General features: G+C 37.2%; 1 protein-coding gene and 1 long non-coding RNA gene across 4 annotated transcripts; one reads left to right on the top strand and one right to left on the bottom strand.

The window, feature by feature from the left end:
• Positions 1–1,415: 1,415 nt before the first annotated feature.
• LOC127970946 (uncharacterized) lies at positions 1,416–4,950 on the bottom strand. The gene is made up of 4 exons (XR_008156709.1): positions 4,818–4,950; positions 4,603–4,739; positions 2,032–2,049; positions 1,416–1,591 (listed from the first exon to the last, which is right to left on the bottom strand). It is a non-coding gene; the product is annotated as an uncharacterized LOC127970946 (long non-coding RNA).
• A 3,428-nt stretch (positions 4,951–8,378) lies between these two features.
• LOC127970944 (dynactin subunit 4) lies at positions 8,379–19,263 on the top strand. Of its 3 annotated transcripts, none has more exons than XM_052573660.1 (14): positions 8,379–8,559; positions 9,197–9,267; positions 9,511–9,689; positions 10,026–10,069; positions 10,162–10,269; positions 10,875–10,895; positions 11,397–11,470; positions 11,625–11,737; positions 11,995–12,104; positions 13,971–14,044; positions 14,145–14,199; positions 14,391–14,498; positions 14,821–14,918; positions 15,183–15,438. In XM_052573660.1, exons 1-14 carry the CDS (start codon positions 8,425–8,427, stop codon positions 15,190–15,192), a joined length of 1,200 nt encoding a protein of 399 aa, XP_052429620.1. In that variant the 5' UTR covers positions 8,379–8,424; the 3' UTR covers positions 15,193–15,438. The 3 variants fall into 3 exon arrangements, with proteins under 3 accessions (XP_052429620.1, XP_052429618.1, XP_052429619.1); XM_052573658.1 differs by lacking the exon at positions 15,183–15,438 and adding an exon at positions 18,412–19,263 and having other exon boundaries at positions 8,381–8,559; XM_052573659.1 differs by lacking the exons at positions 10,875–10,895; positions 15,183–15,438 and adding an exon at positions 18,412–19,263 and having other exon boundaries at positions 8,382–8,559.
• The last annotated feature ends 569 nt before the right edge of the window (positions 19,264–19,832 follow it).

Genomic DNA, 19,832 nt, shown 5'->3' with positions numbered 1-19,832 from the left:
ATGCCTGCTATTTCAACTGTTATAGTGTGTGCAGAATAAATTACTTTTGATCTTTTGCACAACACTGACTTAACTTTATATTCTGTATAAGCAGTTTCTATAATGTTGATTCTCGTGAATGGGAAAAAATGGTAGATGCATAAAACATAGCTATGACTTGACTGAGATTCAATGGAGAAAAATACAAACAAATGGACATACAAACATAATTTTTGGTTTTGTAAGCATAATCATAACTAAGCTACAGGTTCACTAAGACATCCACCAAAGACTATTTATTATGTTTTGCATGGACAGCATAGGCGCTATTGGTGATCGTGTATGACAAAACTTGTCATACAAGTGGAAATGGGGGAATTTCCACTAAAATTAAGAAGGATTCATTCAACTAATGGATGGATCGCAGAGACATAATGACTCTCATCCCACAAAAGCAGTATTGCAGGATTGCTGGCGATGGAAGAAATTTGAAGGAAAACTTTGGTCGAATAGGAAACAAAGTATCAAAAGAGTTAGAAGTTGTTTAATCTGCGAATAAGCCCTATATGGTAGTTTTTCCAGAGATTTCCCCTTGGAAGATTACATGGCCTGAGGTAGACTGGTTTGTGCTTGAGGAAAAAAGGAAACCAGAGGAAGAATTTCATTTAAAAAGCATATTTAATAATCAAGTAGGAGGAAATTATAGTGAATTTTTATACAGATTTATGCAGACAGCGCTGAAAAAACAGAGACCGAACAGGGCTTGGGGCAGGGAAAGAAACAGGAATTAGTAAAAGAACATCTAATAAATTAGGGGTATATGCAGTAGAGATGATGGCAACTTTAACTGCTTTGCAATCATTGCAATGCAATGGGAAAATCAATAAAAGTTGGCAAGAGAGGTGGGATAGAGAGGAAAATTCAGAGAAATGTTAAAGAGGATAGGGTGGTAACTGAAAATAGGAGAGAAGACGCAGTGATGACTAGGTTAGGGTTGGGACTGGGACACTGTTCACTGAATAAAACACTAAAGATAGCCAGGGAAGTACCAGATACGGTTCCCAGATAGCAAACAGTCATTGAAACTATGTTGAATCAACATTCTGTTGTCAACGTTAAGTCATTGAATCAACATCTAACTCTGATGTTGATTCAACATCATTTTGCACCCTGATTTAATATTGAAACAATGTTGAAATTCTGTCCATAGATCAACGGAATTTCAATGGTATTTCAATTATCAGGAATATTGAAACAATGTTGAAATTTCAACTGAACTAAGGATCAACGTGATTTCAATGGAATTTCAATCGTTTTTAAATGTTAATTTTAAATGTAATGCCATAAATTAAATAGCCTGCTTTATCTACAGCCAGGATGTTAAAAATTAATGGAACGTTTTAAATCTTGAATAAAACACAGAACACACCATACAATTTAAAATCAAATTAATGTTTATTAGCCTCTCTACTCTTTATTTACACTTCACTGTCATCTGATGCCTGCATAAGTTGTCGCCCAGTCCCTCCTGCCCCGGTCTGGCGCATAGCGCAGCCACTTTTGGGTGTAAATTGGGTGATGGTAGCTGTCCCCATCTGCTGAGTAAGAGTATCTAAAAGAGAAGATAAAATCACAATGCAAAAAAAATATAGCATTTAAGTTAAACAGAACATATACTTGAACTAATTCAGTAGTGCAGTAGGAGCAGTAGTGTTGTAGGCTAGATCATATTTCCCCTATATTCAAAGCACTTTTCAAAACTGCCTGTTCATGGATGTATATTGACTCAAAAAAAATGAATTAGTTTATTATTTTATTAGTTCAGAAGTAGTTGTTAACACCACAAATTTAATATAAATAACTGGATACTAATTAAATAGTTAATGTAGATTAGAGTTACCATAGACAAAAGATGTTTTGACAAAATAATCATAGATAAAAACCGTTGCATTCAGTTTTTGACGAGGTTTTGGGCTGGAAAACCAATTGCAAGTGATGCAAGTTGTTTGCAGAAATAAAATAAAATGAAATCAAAAATGTTGTTTTGCTTACTTGGTGTGCAATAGTGATCTGTAAAAGAACAGAAAAGACAAAAATCTCTGTTAAAAACAGCAATTAAAATTCACAATCATACAGTGTGACTGTACTTTATACATATGTACTCTGGTAACCAATCTGTTATTAAAAATCTAAAAACAAAGTATATAAACAACATAATATACAAATTAAATATACAGTGGTTTATTCTTTTCAGCTACAGTTGATGTTATAGTAGCATTCAAGAAATAAATGTAAAATATAAGAAACAAAATACACTTTAATGTAGGCCTATAAAATATAAAATTCTCATTAAAGCTAATGAATTACGCCCCATTAACTGGACTCCCCCGCCCTCTCAGATCACCATAAATGTGTAAGAGATTTTAATGCTAAAATATGCTATTTTTTATGCTGCACTTTCTACCTATAGTGAATATCAAGCTACAATATATCTGTTTGTTAGCTCAAATGTTTCAGTGGTAGAACTTTTGCCTAGCGTGTCAGAGGTCCGGGTTTGGGTTTTAAACCACACTTGTATGTTTTTTTTTTTTTTATGTATTTATCAAAACTGATTATGTTTATCAGTTGTTGTATATCAGACAGGGATACGTTTGTGTATATTTATGTTTAGTAATTTCACCGGAACGAATAGACCGTCTGGTCTCCACAACGGATTGAAGCGCGTGTCCGATTGCAGACCTTACACAGTGCAGACTGTACACAGCATCCGGGCCACTGATCGCAGCGACAACAAACACTTTGATCACTTGATAAAAAAATAATTAAAAATAAAACATTTCAACTCTAGATCGCCTCTTATTAAATTAAACTTATTGTACTAACGTACAATTGATGCTCAGCGAAATAACTGGAGATGTTACATTTATTTGTATTGATACATTCGTGCCGCAAGATGTTTCTATTATGAAGACTGGAAGACTCTAATAGTCTGGACTCTGAGGTTTTGCTAACTTTATAACATAGAAGACAACCACGAAGTACTTTTGGCAGATTTTGACATATTGGTAAAATGAAAATCAATTTCAGTGAATGCAGCACTGCGTCGGTTAACCAACTCAAACAGTACACTGACTGAACTGCTGTGAAGAGAGAACTGAAGATGAACACAGAGCCGAGACAGATAACGAACAATAGACTGACTCGTTCACAAGTGAAGAACCGGTTGCATCGGTTTTCGGATCACCAGTAGTTCTTTCGGACAGTTCGATTCAATAAACCGGTTGAAGAAAACGATTCACCGGTTCTTTTGCACTCGACGTAATGGCCTTCGGTTTACCTGCGCTCATAACACTAGCACAGAATCAGTTCGGTTCAGGCACTCTGTGTGTCAGTCTGCTTCACGCTGAATCACACATGCGCAGTATCATCAGCTCCTCGATTCTTCTTATCTGTCTCGGCTCGCTGTTCATCTTCAGTTCTCTCTTCACAGCAGTTCAGTCAGTGTACTGTTTGAGTAAATGAATTACTCCGGGATATTGGTTTGTTTGAACTCAGAGGGAGTGTCAGCCACATTAAAAAAGCTAACAGTTTAAGTAATTTGTGGATTAACGCGTATTGGAGATGCGAACCGTTTAAAACGATTCAGTTTGATTTGGTGAACTGAATGATTCGTTCGCGAACCGGATATCACAAACTGCTTTGTTTTGAACTCTCTCACAACAGACACGGAAGAGAAGACAATGCTGAATAAAGTCGTTGTTTTTGCTATTTTTGGACCAAAATGTATTTTCGATGCTTCAAAAAATTCTAACGGACCCTCTGATGTCACATGGACTACTTTGATGATGTTTTTCTTACCTTTCTGGACATGGACAGTAGACCGTACACACAGCTTCAATGGAGGGACTGAGAGCTCTCGGACTAAATCTAAAATATCTTAAACTGTGTTCCGAAGATAAACGGAAGTCTTACGGGTTTGAAACAACATGAGGGTGAGTTATTAATTACATAATTTTGCTATCTGGGTGAACTAACCCTTTAAGCATGACTGTTGAAATTAAATTGTAATACTTAACAATAAGGGTCCATTTGTAACATTAAGGAAAGCTGCAGAAGTATTGTTCCTTGTTAGAGTGTGTTCATTACTATTACTAATAGGTTTCCTTTTTACATTTTAAAGTTTTTTTTTTTTTTAACATTGGTAATCTATGAAATAACTTTAATGATCAATATAATAATTAATATTAATATAAAATTTTTATTCATTTACAAAGTATGGTTCAGTACTTTTACTGATTTTTTTTTTTTATAGTAAAGCTCTATTTTAGTTTTCATTCAGTATCCATTTTAAAAACTATTGGTTGACAAATTTGGTATATTGGCCAGTGTGGTCCAACCTAGCTATCAGTATCGGTAAAATCCACTATTGGTCAATCTCTAGTTGATAATACTGTGGTGCGGTGTGTAGATGTCCAGCATTTGTACAGTTCTGCTGCTTTGGGCGTCGTCATTCCCGTCACCAGTGTATTGGCTGATTACTTTTACTGAGCATGTAGGGAAATTTACTCTGCATTTAAAGGGATGGTTCACCCCAAAATGAAAATTTGCTGTTAATTTACTCACCCTCAGGTCATCCAAGGTTTTTGCAGTAGAACAGTAAAGGTTTTTAGGTGAAACCGTTGCCCTTGGTGATTCTTAAATGCAAGTCAGCGGCTGCCGGTTTTTGAGAAAAAAACAACAGGACCAAATACCGGTGGCTCCTGGTGACACATTGAGATCTAATGAAAATAAATTATTGGTCTGTACAAGAAAATGAACACTACTTACAACAGTATTACCTTTAACCCAAAGCCTGGGCAACCACGGATGCACGCACGAGATACTGGAGCTCATGACGCTGTTTGCCGGCGCAGCATCGTGATGTCTATCAGCCATCGGCGATGGACGATGGAATCGTCTATCGGCCCAACCCTAACCAGGATGACATAATTAAACAATTGTACACCATTTTGAATACATTTTGTAATATTTGTTAGCTAAACAAATGCACAGCTTCCACCAAGAAAAAAAAGCAAGCACACCAGGTCATGTGACTAGAACCGACTCAATCAGCTTCCTTCGGGGTGAAATTCCCCGTTGTTTTTGAAAAACGGGGTGCACAAAAACACTGCAGGGTTTGTTTTACTTTTCTTCGAAAATAAATCCTGTACCAGAGTTACAGCAAGGGTTTTTCAGTGGTGGAAATCCTTTACTGAAATGTCCTTGTTGTAACGGAGATCCCAGCTGATGGATGCCTAGCAACGACAGACACCTCAGGCACGTGCGTGTGTGTTAACTGGGCGCATTGACACACGCAACCACACGCCTACAGACATATTTAGCTGAGCAAGCCAAATGAAGCGAGCGAAAAGACCAATTTCGACAAAGGGCAATGAAGTTACTTAATATGTTGCGCGGTATTAAAATGAAGTAAAATACTTGTGCAAGTACAATGCTGTATCATTTGCGATGCAAACATCCACAAGCAAATGAAAGCCGATGAGTACAACTGATGAGTAGTTTACACTTTAGATTAGGGGGTGCAGAAAGCTTTGTAAATGATTTATAATGTTTATTGAGATAATAGTACAATGTTGACATTTCAATGATTTATAAGTGACTAATAATATATTAACTAGTAACTATTAACCCTTAAGGATTTTGTTTGATTCAGTTGTTTACTGAAGGCCCTGACTGAAACCCCAGGGTACTTACTGTCTGACAGCAGGTTCTCAGACTCTGCTCATCATCACTGAAGAGTCCAGGAACAAAACAAGCCATCTGACACAGAGACAACAATATTTACTCTGCAGTTCCAGGTTCATTAGAAGGAAACAAGATAAAGCAGAGGTAAAATGCAGATAAACGACAGAATAATATATATAACAACAATAATAACATATGTGATATAAAAATTATACTAATAATAATATAATCTTAAAATAACGCAATCTATATTTTTAATTTTAGGTTGAGTGTGACTTACGTTTTGATGTCAGGGACTTCTTAAAATTGGTGAAATATATTCTGAAAAAGGCATATTAATGTATTTCATGAGCTTCTTTCATGAGTATTTCATGAGCTTTTTGAGTTCACCTGTATTTCTAAGTCAGTATCTCCCGTCAGCAACATTTCTGAAGGGAGATACTGACTTAGAAATACAGGTGAACTGAAGAAGCTCATGAAATACATTAATATGCCTTTTTCAGAATATATTTCACCAATTTTCTTTTCAAAAATCTTGGAGTTTCACTTTGTTCTGTAGAGTTTCTTTCTGTCATCCTGAAATCACAGAACAATTTGTATTAATATCTGTTTATCATGAAATATCAAAACTCATGTGAACTTGTTTTCAGCCGATTAACGTTACACTCAGTGTAAGCGACGTCATCGATTCAGTAAATCAGCCTTTTCCCAAAAAAATACACTGACAAATCAACAGCAAAACATTCAGAGCCATCAAAATATCTCATACACACACACGAAGATTTGATTTAAAGCCCAGAGTTTCATCAACAAGAGCTAAATCTATAGAGTTAGCCTACCTGAAAACTGCTAAGAGGCTAACGGATTTTTCGAATACATTAAACCATTTCTATAAAATAAATTTAATTGAAATATGCAATAACAAGTAAGAAACGTGTCAGGAACATTTGTATATCATATTTGTATGATTTTAGCGACTAAACTTACCTAAAACAGTGTAAACCTCAGCGAGAGACGGAGATTACCGCTTGCCAGTAACGGTTTTTGTGTTGACGCCCCGTTTCCATGGCAACTCTGCTCCCCGCTCACGCAGAGCAGAACTCACCGCACACACAGCATTCACACAAACAAACATCTCGAGTTAAAACATTACATTTATAATGTACAGCCTCATTCAATAATCACTCACTATAGAGACGGATTCTTTCTGGCAGCCTGTAAAAGAGTGAAAAACACGACGATAAAGCAGTCAGGACTTCTCTTTAATAAACCGCTTTTACATTTTCCCTCCGAGAAACTGCTGGAAACGCAAGGCTTTAATATTAATTTACCGTGACCGTTGTCTAAACAAGTTAACGGTAACATTATTTGAAAATGAGCCAGTCTCTTCAGCTGCCCACAGACTGTATAAAAACACACCGCGTGCCTGTGCTGTCTGGGTTCATATAGAAAATTAAGCAAGCTTACCTGTACTTGTGCCAAGGGTCCAGAAATGAGCTGTGTCCGGTGCAGTACGTTGGGTATACCACCCGCTGATCTCCCGGTCAACCAAAAATCGAGGGATTTTCAATCATATTTCCCGGTCAACTATATTTCGATGCATTTTCAATCATATTTCCCGGTCAACTATATTTCGATGCTTTTTCAATCATATTTCCCGGTCAACTATATTTCGATGACTTTTCAACAACCGCATCGTTTCTCTGTCCACTATAAATCAATTACTTTTCAACACATTCAGGGATCACCCGCGGTAACCAAATATCAATGCTTAATCAATCATAAAGATAACTATAGATCAATGTTGTTCCAATATTGTTGCCATCAACATTAATAACATCAGGTTTTCATCGATATGGTAATGGTGATTCAACATTTATTTTGCATTGAAATTTCAATATCAACCATAATGATGATTCAGATGGAAAAACAATGTTTATTCAATGTTGGCTTGCTGTCTGGGTTGTGTGAGTGATGTCGAGAAGAGTAGTCAGTGGAGCACATACTCATGACTTGTAAGAGATATGAAACACAGCAGGTGATGAAGAATAAACTGAGGGAGATTAGGGTGCAGGAGATCACATTAACAGGGTTACTAAACATAGGACACAGAGTATAATATTGGTTAAACTTTTAAGGGAAGCAGGATTTTTCAACAGGACTTAATGGATAATTAAACTATGATGTGTGTGTGTGTGTGTGTGTGTGTGTTTATGTGAAGGGCCTAAGTCAGTGCCATGTAAGTGTAGGAAAGAGAATAGATTTAACGCTGCAGTCCGTAACTATTAGCGCTCTAGCGGTTAATAAACATAACTGAATACATCTCGCGGAAGAACATTAGCTGGAGCTACCCTTTATGTCTGTGGCGAATCACGCAGGTACTGAGCTACTCCGCAACGGTACCGACCCGAATATAATAGTCCGAATATAAACATTTATTATAGGTGTACCGTAGTGTTTCAGGACAAGCCAATAACACGGTTTAGAAAATGGATTCATGTTGTACTCGCTTATTATATTACATTTTGTAAATTTTGAATACAAATAAATTACGAACTGCAACTTGACCACTCCGGGGCAGAAAGGGGGGCGATAATACACCAGTAAGCTGGATGGCAACCGCCGTTAAACTGGAAAGAAGAAGAAGAACACGTACGATGACGCATGATCGTTACGTAGGCAGCAGGAACTCAGTCAGAAATGGCGACGTTGCTGCAGCCAGAGAAAGTTGTTTATCTCGTCCGAGGCGAGAAAAAGACTCGAGTTCCGCTCTCTCAGCTGTATTTTTGCCGATATTGCAGTGAGCTGCGATCTCTGGAATGCGTGTCACATGAAGTAAGTACCGCGGGGTGTGACATCAGTTGACACAATAGACGTTAGCAATGCTAAGAGCAAGCTAACGGGCTAGTGATGACAGTGTTGTTACCGCCTATCATTAGAAGTGGAACGAATTCTGCTTCTGTGATTGGCTAGTTTATCCTTCTGTCATACATTTTACGGCGATAGAGCTATCCAATTGGCTGTGTAACCAGTCAGTTAACTTCTGCACCACCCACTTTTTTAGGGATCTGACCTGTTTTTATAGTCCTTGGATGTGACAAGCTAAAAGCAGTAACATTAAAAGAATTCTGAATGAAATTAAATATCTGTTGTTCGTTCGTTTCCATTATGTGCATAGGTACATAAAATAATGAGGTTCTGAATTCAATGTGTTACATGAAAACAATGTTTGCAGCAGCCATTCGTGTTATTTTGAAGGCATAAACACTACCACACCCTGTACAGAGAGCTTGGGCTATTTTTATTTATTTATCTTACGTTATTTAAGTAATGTGTGAGGTTTACCTCATGTACAATGACGAAGTTCCATTTAGTCTTTCTGTACTTTCCAATACATGTTATACAGTTTCCTTGAGCTAAAACACATTTGCTTTGTCTTATAATTATTTTTGGTGTTATTACTGTTATATAGGTCGATTCCCATTTCTGTCCCAGCTGTCTGGAGAACATGCCTTCAGCTGAGGCCAAGCTCAAGAAGAATAGGTGAGCCGCATCTGTGCTAAATATCTGACAAGCTTGTGAATTAATAACGGGCAATAATCGCAATCATCTAACATCATCTGTACTTTGGCATTTGTCATTAACTAATTACATGCTTGCCATATTTGTATGTTTTGAGACTGCACTTTTTACATTTATTAAATTAACTGATTGATAATATATCAGGTCTCATAGATTGGGTTTCCTCGTAATGTTATTGAAAGCTTTGTGATCCACTGGTTTCAGGTGTGCCAATTGCTTTGACTGTCCATGCTGTATGCACACCCTCTCCACACGGGCCACCAACATCCCAGCACCACTGCCTGATGACCCAACCAAAACCACAATGAAGAAGGCCTACTACCTGGCCTGTGGATTTTGTCGCTGGACTTCAAGAGATGTAGGCATGGCTGACAAATCTGTGGGTGAGTCCTGGCACTTCCTTGATGTGGATATATGTACCAGTGTCTGTATTGGTTCATCAGCAACTCCGATGATTTGAACTTTAATCTGTCCTATTTAATCAAAGATAGTTATTTTGGTTTAATTTTAATGGTTTAAGATCATTGTTGTATTTATGTGGGTTAATTTTATGCATACTATAAATATACATGAAAAACTTGTAATATTCGGACTAGAAGTGATGCATTCACTTACTGTAATTTTGTAATTGAGGACATTTTACTTGTCACTTTTTCTCTGGTTAGAACAGTTTAATCTTCATGCACATTGTAGTAAACATCGTTAATTTTATATTTTAGCCAGTGGAGGATGGCAGGAACCAGAAAACCCTTGTACTCAGAGGGTATGTCTAAAACAAGATCTCCATTTATTTATATTACATTTTCCATCCGACTTTCTCAAGCTGCTGACAGATCAGTTATTATCTCTATATAGATCAACAAGCTGATTGAGTATTACCAGCAGCTGGCCCAGAGAGAGAAGCTGGAGAGAGACAGGAAGAAGCTGGCACGAAGACGCCCATTCATGCCTCAGGCGTTCTCGGTAAACATTCACACCACTGTGTCTAGAAACACCCTTCTAACCTAACATTTATTTTCCATTTAGTAAGCACTAAATGGGTGTGGTTTGTCTTGTCTAGAGTCTAAACTTGGGCAGAGTCTTGTCGAAATACTAAAAAGTTACACTTAAGTACTGCTGTTTTGTGTTGTGATTATTTATGTTTTTAAATTGTGAAACTGTGCAATAAATTAAATAATTTTTTTTGCACATTTTGTACTAAACTAAAATCATCTTTACTTTAAATTTGCATCAAAACTGGCAAAAGTTTACTAAACCTAGCATGGTTTGACGTGACTACAAAAAATATACATTACAGTTTAAAAGTCTGGGGTTAGTAAGCTTTTGTTTTAACCAAGGATGCACTGAATTTGGAGAAGTGAAGGCTTGAAATGGTTAATTTTCTAACCCTGTGATACGTGACTGGTTACTGACATCACTTTGAGCTGCATGTCTTGTTCACTAATGCAATCCTTGTTTCCTTGTGCCACTTTAATGTTTGGTTGAATGCATTTGTTTCACTTGATTCTGTCTCTCTCCTTTTCTTTGCTTGTGCACGCTGATATTTTTGGTTTTATACCCCTCTCCAGCAACACACTATTCATGTGGTGGTGAGTGGTATTTTTTTCCACACAATTCTTACATAAACACTAAGAAGTTCTTTCTTTCCCCCAAGTCCTTCCATCAGTTCAGCATGTCTAATCTGTTACTAAATGACTTTGCTGATCACATGAGCTTCACTGTTGCTACTTGGAATTCTATGCACAATCGAATCTTTGTATTTGGCAGGCGATATCTTTAATGGGACAGTCAAGGTTGGCTGCTATTAATGTTTGGAGTTTATTAATGATGTTTGAAGTTTAGCTGCAGACTTATTTGATTTTATAGATTTAGAACGAGATTTCACCCAGAATCAATCATTTAGTCAATCAGTTGGACAATCTTGGAAAGCAAATGTTTGTGTATAAACTATGTTAACTATTACTAAATGCACAGTTTCAGCAAACACTTTGACACTAGCATTCGTCTAATAATAATAATGAGCTGTACCTTAAACCTACAATAGCTCTTTATTATCATAGACTTAAGTGGTCTGTATTTATGTCTGAAAGGAGAAGTATGGACTGGGAACCAGACTACAGAGACAGAGATCTGGAGCCCCAATCAGTGCCCTGTATGGCCTTTCGTGAGTATTTCCTTTCAAAAACAATTGTTATGGTACATCCTTCTGCTTAGTGGTGTTTAAAGGCAGGTTTAATTATGTTGAGTACCAATGTAATTGATTCATCACATTTAAAATTATTGTGGACTTTGTCTATATGATAATTTATTATTTTCAGATTAAAAGAAGGGGAGGACCAGAAGGAGATCACTATAGAGCCAGCGCAGGCTTTGGATGAAGTGGAGCCCCTGCCTGAAGACTATTACACTCGCCCCGTCAACCTTCCTGAAGGTTGGTCTCATCCTTGCTTCACGCAGTAATACTACTTCATTACTATTTAAATCTCATACCATTTGTAGTGCAGAAATCATAGGCACAGCCATATATATCCAGACTGATTTTGGAGGTTGCATGTTCAGGATCAAATGTGTAAGAATGGAAATTGATATAGTTGAACCAAAATTTGCTGTCCGTAGGCGATCGTGACTAGATCTTATTGACGTGGTTATATGATGCATATTTTAAATGTTACTTGTGTTTCAATGCAGTAACGACTCTTCGTCAGAGGCTGCTACAGCCTGATTTTCAGCCAGCAGGAGCTTCACAGCTGCACCCCAGACACAAGCACCTGCTAATGAAACGCTCTCTGCGATGCAGGGTATGTTAATACATCCACAGCTTCTCTTTCACTCAGAAGAAAGCCATTCAGGAAGCTGCCATTGAATTACTGAGCTGATATCATTCAGCCTGATTTTCTTTTAAATAGATAACCATGCAAAAGTTTGTATTCTGTAGTTTTTTTTACAAATACTTTTTGAAAGGAGTCTCTTATGTAACCTGTATAAAAAAATAAAATAAAAAAAACATTGTAATACACTATATTTCCAAACGTATTGGCCCCCTTCTAATGAACAGGTTTGACTACTTCAGTAATTTTCATGAGTACAAATCTTAATGTTTAACCATATAAAGATATTCTAGGGAATTGTTTGCTTCTTATTTTATGGAAACAGTTTGGACAGGACCCTTTTCTATTGTAACATGACAATGCATCTGTGTACAAGGCAAGGCTAAAAAATAAATGATTGATTCTGTCAGTGTGGAAGAACTTGTGTCAGGTCTGCATAGAGCCAAGTCCTAATCCCAGCTGGACACCTCTGCTGTGACTTTAAACGCAGACATGGGCTTCATTTATATAATGTTGCGCAGAAACATCCTAAAATGGATCTTACAATCATCTCTCAAATATGCATATGTGTGATTCATAAAATGAAGATATGCACAGAAATGCATGTGCATCTCTCTTTCAGATGTGAAATCAGTGAATCACAAATGAATTGTTTCAGCTCTCTGCTTAATTAATGTCATTAAATGTAAAAGATCACCAGTCATCATCCAGATTCTTTAATTTGCAGCAAGCTGCAAGAACAGCTTTCTTTTAAAAAAACTTGCAATACTCCGTCAAGAAATGTATGTGTATGTCTGCTCAGACCCTGATGTGACACTAAGCACTTTTCCACGTCAAAACCAGTTTTTATAAATATAAGCATTGACGTGGATTTAAGCATGCACATGCTTTATAAATGAGGTTCCTTGAGCCAAAAACTCATTACCAAACACCAATGAATTATTGGGACATCCCCTTCTTTAGAACAAAAAAAGGCACTTCCAAAATTGTGGCAACAAAGATGGAAACATAATTCATGTACATAAAATTTGTATTTCCATATCAGTTGCAACAGTTAGGAAGTGTCTAAATGACTGTACCCATACGTACGAGTCAGTGGTGTTTGGTTATGAGTTTGTGGCTCGAGGTCTGCATTTAAAGGCACACCAGTGGTGTTCAGCTGGGATTAGGACTTGGTTTTGTGCAGACCAGTCAAGTTCTTCCACACTAACTGACTTTTTCAACCTTGCCTGTTCATTAGAAGGGGGTGCACCAATACTTTTGGCAATATAGTGTATATTTTAATAAGTAATTTTATTCCTGTATTGGCAAAGCTAAATTTTGAGAAAGCCATTACTCCAGTCTTCAGTGTCACATGATCCTTCAGAAATAATTATATTTTAATAATCTCCCCTAATTCCCTATTCTACTGGGTATAATACTTTCCTGCCTGATATGATTGTATTTCTTTCTTTCCTTTTTTTTCCCCATAATGTATGTTTGAGACTATCTGTATGTTTCTGGACATTGGAGTAACCCATGAAAAAATATATAATAAATAATTCTAATAAAACAGTGATAATAATAAGAGCACCAAATCAGAATATTAGAATGATTTATAATTTGTTTTGTTGGTTACTCCAATCTCCAGAAACATACAATGCATCCTTGCTAAATAAAAGCATTAATTTATTTTAAAGAACAAAAAAATTCTTAATCCACAAAATACAAATGTATATAAAATTATAAGCTCTTTGAGTTCATATTTGTATTGAATTCCTGTGAGCTAATGTGCAAAACTGTTAAATACCACTTTAAAAGTGCTGTTAATTACTGTTCCTCATCCTTTAATTTCAGAAATGTGAGCACAATCTGAGTAAACCAGAATTTAATCCAACTTCAATAAAGTTCAAAATCCAGCTTGTGGCAGTGTAAGTCCTGTGATTGTGACCTAAATTCTCTCATTTGCTGTTCTTAGAGCGTATATTTGATGAAATGAACCAACTAACGATTTTTTCTTCTTCTTTACAGGAGCTACATTCCTGAAGTGAGAATCATGTCCATTCCAAACCTGCGTCACCTGAAGGCAAGTTTGAGTAATGCTTGGACACTTAACCAAAATTATGCAGTTTATTTATTTGTGTTCCATTTTTAATAAATTGTAAATAAATCAAGACTTTTGAGGCTTGGTCTGGTTACTCTTCTTTGACATTTAATCTATTGACTTATTTTTTTTTTTTCATTTGTAAGTAATTGTAGTGTTTTGTTGTAATACAGGAGAGTCAGGTTCTGCTGACCCTGACCAACCCAGTGGAGAACATCACCCATGTGTCTCTGTACACCTGTGAAGAAGGAGACCCAGATGATATTAACAGCACTGCTAAGGTAGAACACTACAGCTGAGCCTATATCTTTAACAGTACATTTAAATTATAAGGAATTTTAAGAAGTGTATATGTCCAGTAACGATGGCTAGTGGTTGTTTATTGCATTGGACAGGTGTGTTTATCTAGATTGAGCTGAAGCTGAAGCATGGCTCTCCAACATCAACCACTCAGTTCAGTCTCCAGACAGACATTATTAACCTTGAGTGGGCCACTGCAGAGGAAATGATAGTCATTACAGCCTCACCATAAATGTGCTGCAGTGCGTCATTGCCTTGTGTAGTGCCCCCATGGTCTTATGATGAAATATTGTTGTTTAATAGGTGCTGGTGCCCTCAAAGGAACTGGTCCTGGCAGGGAAAGATGCGGCCGCTGAGTATGATGAACTGGCAGAACCTCAAGGTTTCCAGGATGACCCAGAGTAAGAACCACCTCTGCTGATGGATACTGAGAGCAGATAAACCAGTTTAGCAAATTTATTACCAAGAAGATGAGATTGCAGTGATACAAAGTCATTTATTTAATACTAAGTAGGGCTGCATGTAATCTGCTTTGAATTTGAACATCAGTAGGGCCTTTCGCACCACTTTAGTTCCAGATCTAAATTTACAGTACTGAAGTACTGGGACGATTTTGCGTGAACTGTTTCCCAGTAACATTTAAAGGGTTGTATTTGCATTGACAGTGTGTACTAGGATGTGACGTAAGCTGGTCGACAGCGACGTCATTTGTGGGTGGTGTTCAACAACGAAAAAAAAGAAGAACAACATTAACTACAGGAGGATGGAGGACGCTGTGATCGCAGCTGTGTCTTTGTTGTGGCAGTGCTACATTTGCTACAAGTGCCTGCACTTCAGCATTCCTACATTTATTGCTGTTCACCATACTTGTGAAATAAATTCAGTTTTGAGTGTTTACAGTATGTTACACAGCATTTTAAATCGTGGCGGGTGGGGGTGTTTTCGTACGCGTTTGGCCCATCAATGTCTGCTTACGTCAAGGTTAGTACCAGTTGTGCTGGTTAGACCCTGCTCCGGAGTAGGAGCTAATTTGGTTCTCGAAAAAGGCAGTCTGGTACTAAAATCGTACCTAGTTCCGGCGGTGTGAAAATGCCCAAAAGTGGGTAGTTCCACAATTAGTTCAGGTACTATAAAAAGGCACCGGCGGTGCGAAAGGCCCCTAGTCATTCACTAAGTGAAACCCCTAGTTCCTGAAATATCTTTTGGGTATTTTGATGATGCTTTCAGGTACTGTATGACTTTTCTTTCTTCTGCTGAACTCAGAAGAACATATTTTGAAGAATGTTGGTAACCAACCTCTTGCTTTACCTCATTGACTTCCATACTAGTCAGTGGCAACCAGCAACTATTTGGTTACAAACATCGTTCAAAATATATTCTTTTGTGTTCAGCAGAAGAAATATGTTTAAAACAACTTAAGGGTATGTAAATTATGACTTTTGATGACCCCCTTAAAGCTGCGGTAGGAAACTTTTGACGCTCAAGTGGTTAATAAACAGAACTGCTTGCGTCTTGCGGAAGAACATCGTAGCCGGAACTACTTCTCTCTGTTTATGTCTATGAAGAATCACAAAGGTACTGGGTTACTCCGCCGCGGTACCCCCGAAGCAATCTAAAATAGTCCGATTAAAAACACTTATTATAGATGTACCCTAGTGATTCAGGACAAGCCAAAAACACGGTTTGGAAAATGGGTTCATGGTGTACTCGCTTATTATATACATTTTTCTACATTTTGAACACAAACAAAGTTACGGACCGGACCTCTGATTGGCTGTTTCTTACCGGGAGCGGATGGCTTTCTGCAAATGGTAATAGGACCACTGGGAGGAGCCAGAGGAGCTTGATTTTTTTCACAGATTATCTGTCTCATATTCTACTGTCAGGACATAATGACAGGTTTAATAAATATGTAAAAAATATTTTTTTTTACAAAAGTTCCCTACAGCACCTTTAACTATAGCTGTATTTAAATCCATTCTGTGAAATTCTGCAATTTCCTACCACAATCAGTTTAGAAAATGTCAAACTAAATTCATTATTAAAGCATTATCAACCGTGCATGCAGCATAATGCTGATTACCACAGAAAATAATAAAATAAAAATAAAAATAATATAATAAAACCCCGGGTTTTGTTTCAAATCAGAAATTGTGGTTAGAGTTAAGGTGCTTACAATGCAAAGTAATCTGGGTCTGTGTTTTAAAAAGTTTTAAAAGGTTAAATATAAGTGGTTTAACACAAATACAAAGCTATAGGATTTATTTTCCAAGCTGTTCTTTTTGAAGTTGGGATACTTTTTTAGATTAACCTCTGTTTATGCTTAAAAAAAAATATTGTTGTGTAGTTATGTTTAGTATACAGTTATGGCTAAAGCTTTGGCGGTGACAAATGTTGTGTTTGCTGCTTAAGTTGTTGTGGAGTTCATTGAGTTCATCCACATTATTGTGTAGAGTGATCAGATACATCTTAAATCATTGCTTAAAGCTTCATTGGCTTTACAACACTTAACAAAAAAATTTTCATCCTGACACAAAATTACCATCTGACATTAATTGATCAATCATATCATTAGCACATGTGAAAGTGTGAATGAGTACTAGCCAGGTTAATAATTATCATACTAATTAGATTGTAAGAGCAGACTGATTGCTATAAAGGGAGGGAAGAAATGCTTTCGTTCAGTGTTCTTGTTTGCAATGGTCGCTTTGCAAGAAACATTGCAACAAAGAATATTGCACCTTAAAGAACAATTTACCAGATCATCAAGAACTTCAAGAAGAGAGGTTTGACTGCAGTGAAGAAGTCTTCAGGACATCCCAGGGTGTCCAGCAAGCACCAGGACATCTCCTCCTGAGGAGTCCGCTACAGAATCATGTCTCCAGCAGTGCAGAGCTTGCTCAGGAGGTGTGAGAGCATCTGTACGAACAGTGAGACCAAGGCTTGGTGTCAAGAAGGGCAGTAAAGAAGCCACTTGCCTCCAAGAAAAATGCCAAGGACAGACTGAAAATCTGCAGGAAGTACACAAATTAGAAGCAGAAGCCTGGTGCAAAATGATTTAATCTGATGAAGCTCCCTTTCGACTGTTTGGGCAATCTAGAAAAATTAGTTGTTTAGGGAAGAAAAGCTGAATGCTACCATGTGCCCTGTGTCGAGTCATCCTGAGAAAATCCATTTGTACTACGGTTGCTTTTCAACCAAGGCAGTGGGCTCTTTCATAAGAATGGTATCAAAACGACCTGCAAGAGTGACTTCAGCCGTGTCGTGATCCATGATTAATTTGGTGATGATCTGTGCATTTTCTTGTATGATGGAGCACCATGTCATGAAGCAAGAGTGATGAAGTTTCTCGAAGATCGTTACATTGAAATTTTGGATTTGTGGCCAGGCAACTCCCCGGATCTCAGTCACAATCTACAAATACTGAAGCAGCAAACTTTGCAAAACAAAATTTATGTCACTTCCAAAACTTTTAGCCATGATTGTAGTATATCACTGTTGTAGTTACAGTGGATAGCTGTACATACTGTAGGCGTAAAACTGTCCACCCTTTTTGTGGAATTCCGTACCCACTTATCAAACTTACTAACTCCTAGAACAGATGTTTGAGGGGGGTGTGTGGTAAAGAAACCAAAGCTATTCGTTATATTATACATCAGAATGATTTTGAAACTGATATTTCAAGTTAAAAATGTGAATACAGCATGTTTAAGCTTTATTTTTGAGGTGAAAGCCAAAATTATTTTATGTGGTAATCACTATTATGCTACAAATGCTTTTGAAGTCTTGCATTTAGTCATTTTTCTTGAGATGTCTGCCTTTTAATCATCTGATATCATCGGTTCCCATGTTTTTACTGTTCACAAATAACAGTCTGCCCTCTTGTATCTTCAGTGTGGTGGCCTTTAGAAAGTCAAACAAGATTGGTTTCTTCATCAAAGTGATTCCGCAGAGGGAGGAGGGTGATGTCACAGTCGCTTTCAAACTCCGACATGACTTCCGGAACCTCGCTGCTCCGATCAGACCCACTGAGGAGGGAGAAGCCACCAGTGAGGCCATCTGGCTCACACATCATGTGGAGCTTAGCTTGGGCCCCCTGGCAACTTGAGAACATAACACACATGAGCTACACACAAACATAAACGCACTCAGACACATAAACGGAGAAGTTACACAACGTGGCACTAAACTCACAAACTTACACAACCTCTTTCTTGCTCATGAAGACTTGTGTAAATATTATCTCACACACACACACACACATCACTTACAGGAACAGTTACCTAACAGTACACACACTAAGCCTACACTTGTGCTAGTGATCTCATTCTCGCTCTCTGTTTGTAGCGCCCCCTGCTGATAGATGTAAATGCATGCGATTAATACAGTGACATCATCTACTGTTATATTTCACGGTTCCAACTCTTGTGTTAATAAACACATTTGGGTTAATGCTTTATCTAGTTTTTGTGTTAATTTAATATTTTGTATTTGCTGTAAGACAAGCAGAATGTTACTTGCAGTTGTGTGTCACTAATAAGTGAGACAAAGTCATTAGTTGTGAAACACGTTTGATAACCAGCTCTGTTTATCCTGCTTTCTGTATTAAATCAGAGGGTGTACACCAGTGTATTCAGCTTTACTTAACTGTCTCATGGTAGTCGCTGGAAGTCCTGATTTAGGTTTTGATATGACCGCCTTAAATGTGGTTGAGCAGTCTTGTGCAATAAAATGTGAGAAAAGTGATGGACCTGGATGTGTTGTTGTTATTATTAGTATTCTTAGTAAAATTATTCAACATGGCTGTGTAGTGTAGCCCTGTTGAGTTTTCCTTTATATTCTAAAAATAACATTTAAAACATTTACTTAAAGGTATACCCTTTTTTTTTTATTTACAGGAACAGTTTAAATAATGTCTATCTATATGGCTCTCTTTTTGTACACTCATTTCATTATAAAAAAAAGTGAACGGAGACTATGGCTGTCAAATGATTAAAAACTTTTACTCATAAAAGTAGTTGAATTACAGCATATAATTTAGTTGAAGGCTTTGTGTGAGGACCCAAGTTTAAGTAGTTGTTCACTGAAAAGATCTACCGATTGTGTTCGTTTGAGTCAGATGTTTTTTTTAATGACTTGGTTGATCCAAGTTACAAAACCAGTGAATCATTGATTCATTAACATATGCTGGATTCAAAACGACATGCTATTAATTTTTGCCAGTAAGTATTAGTATTTTTCATCCAAAGGATTATGTAAAAGAGAGGTAAACAGCTAATTTGAGGGAGGGACGATTAACTAATGAAACAGTTTCG

This window comes from Carassius gibelio, chromosome B14 (genome assembly GCF_023724105.1).
Source record: "Carassius gibelio isolate Cgi1373 ecotype wild population from Czech Republic chromosome B14, carGib1.2-hapl.c, whole genome shotgun sequence".
In the NCBI taxonomy this organism is placed as follows: domain Eukaryota; kingdom Metazoa; phylum Chordata; class Actinopteri; order Cypriniformes; family Cyprinidae; genus Carassius; species Carassius gibelio.
This window is presented reverse-complemented; position numbering and strand designations above follow the sequence as displayed.

What these genes read in the sequence shown, in the direction of transcription:
- LOC127970944 (XM_052573658.1), top strand. Translation starts at nt 8,425, where the DNA reads ATGGCGACGTTGCTGCAGCCAGAGAAAGTTGTTTATCTCGTCCGAGGC. An exon ending in AGTGCCCTGTATGGCCTTTC is followed by an intron (nt 11,471 to 11,624) that starts GTGAGTATTTCC and finishes TATTATTTTCAG; the next exon opens with ATTAAAAGAAGGGGAGGACC. An exon ending in CAAACCTGCGTCACCTGAAG is followed by an intron (nt 14,200 to 14,390) that starts GCAAGTTTGAGT and finishes GTTGTAATACAG; the next exon opens with GAGAGTCAGGTTCTGCTGAC.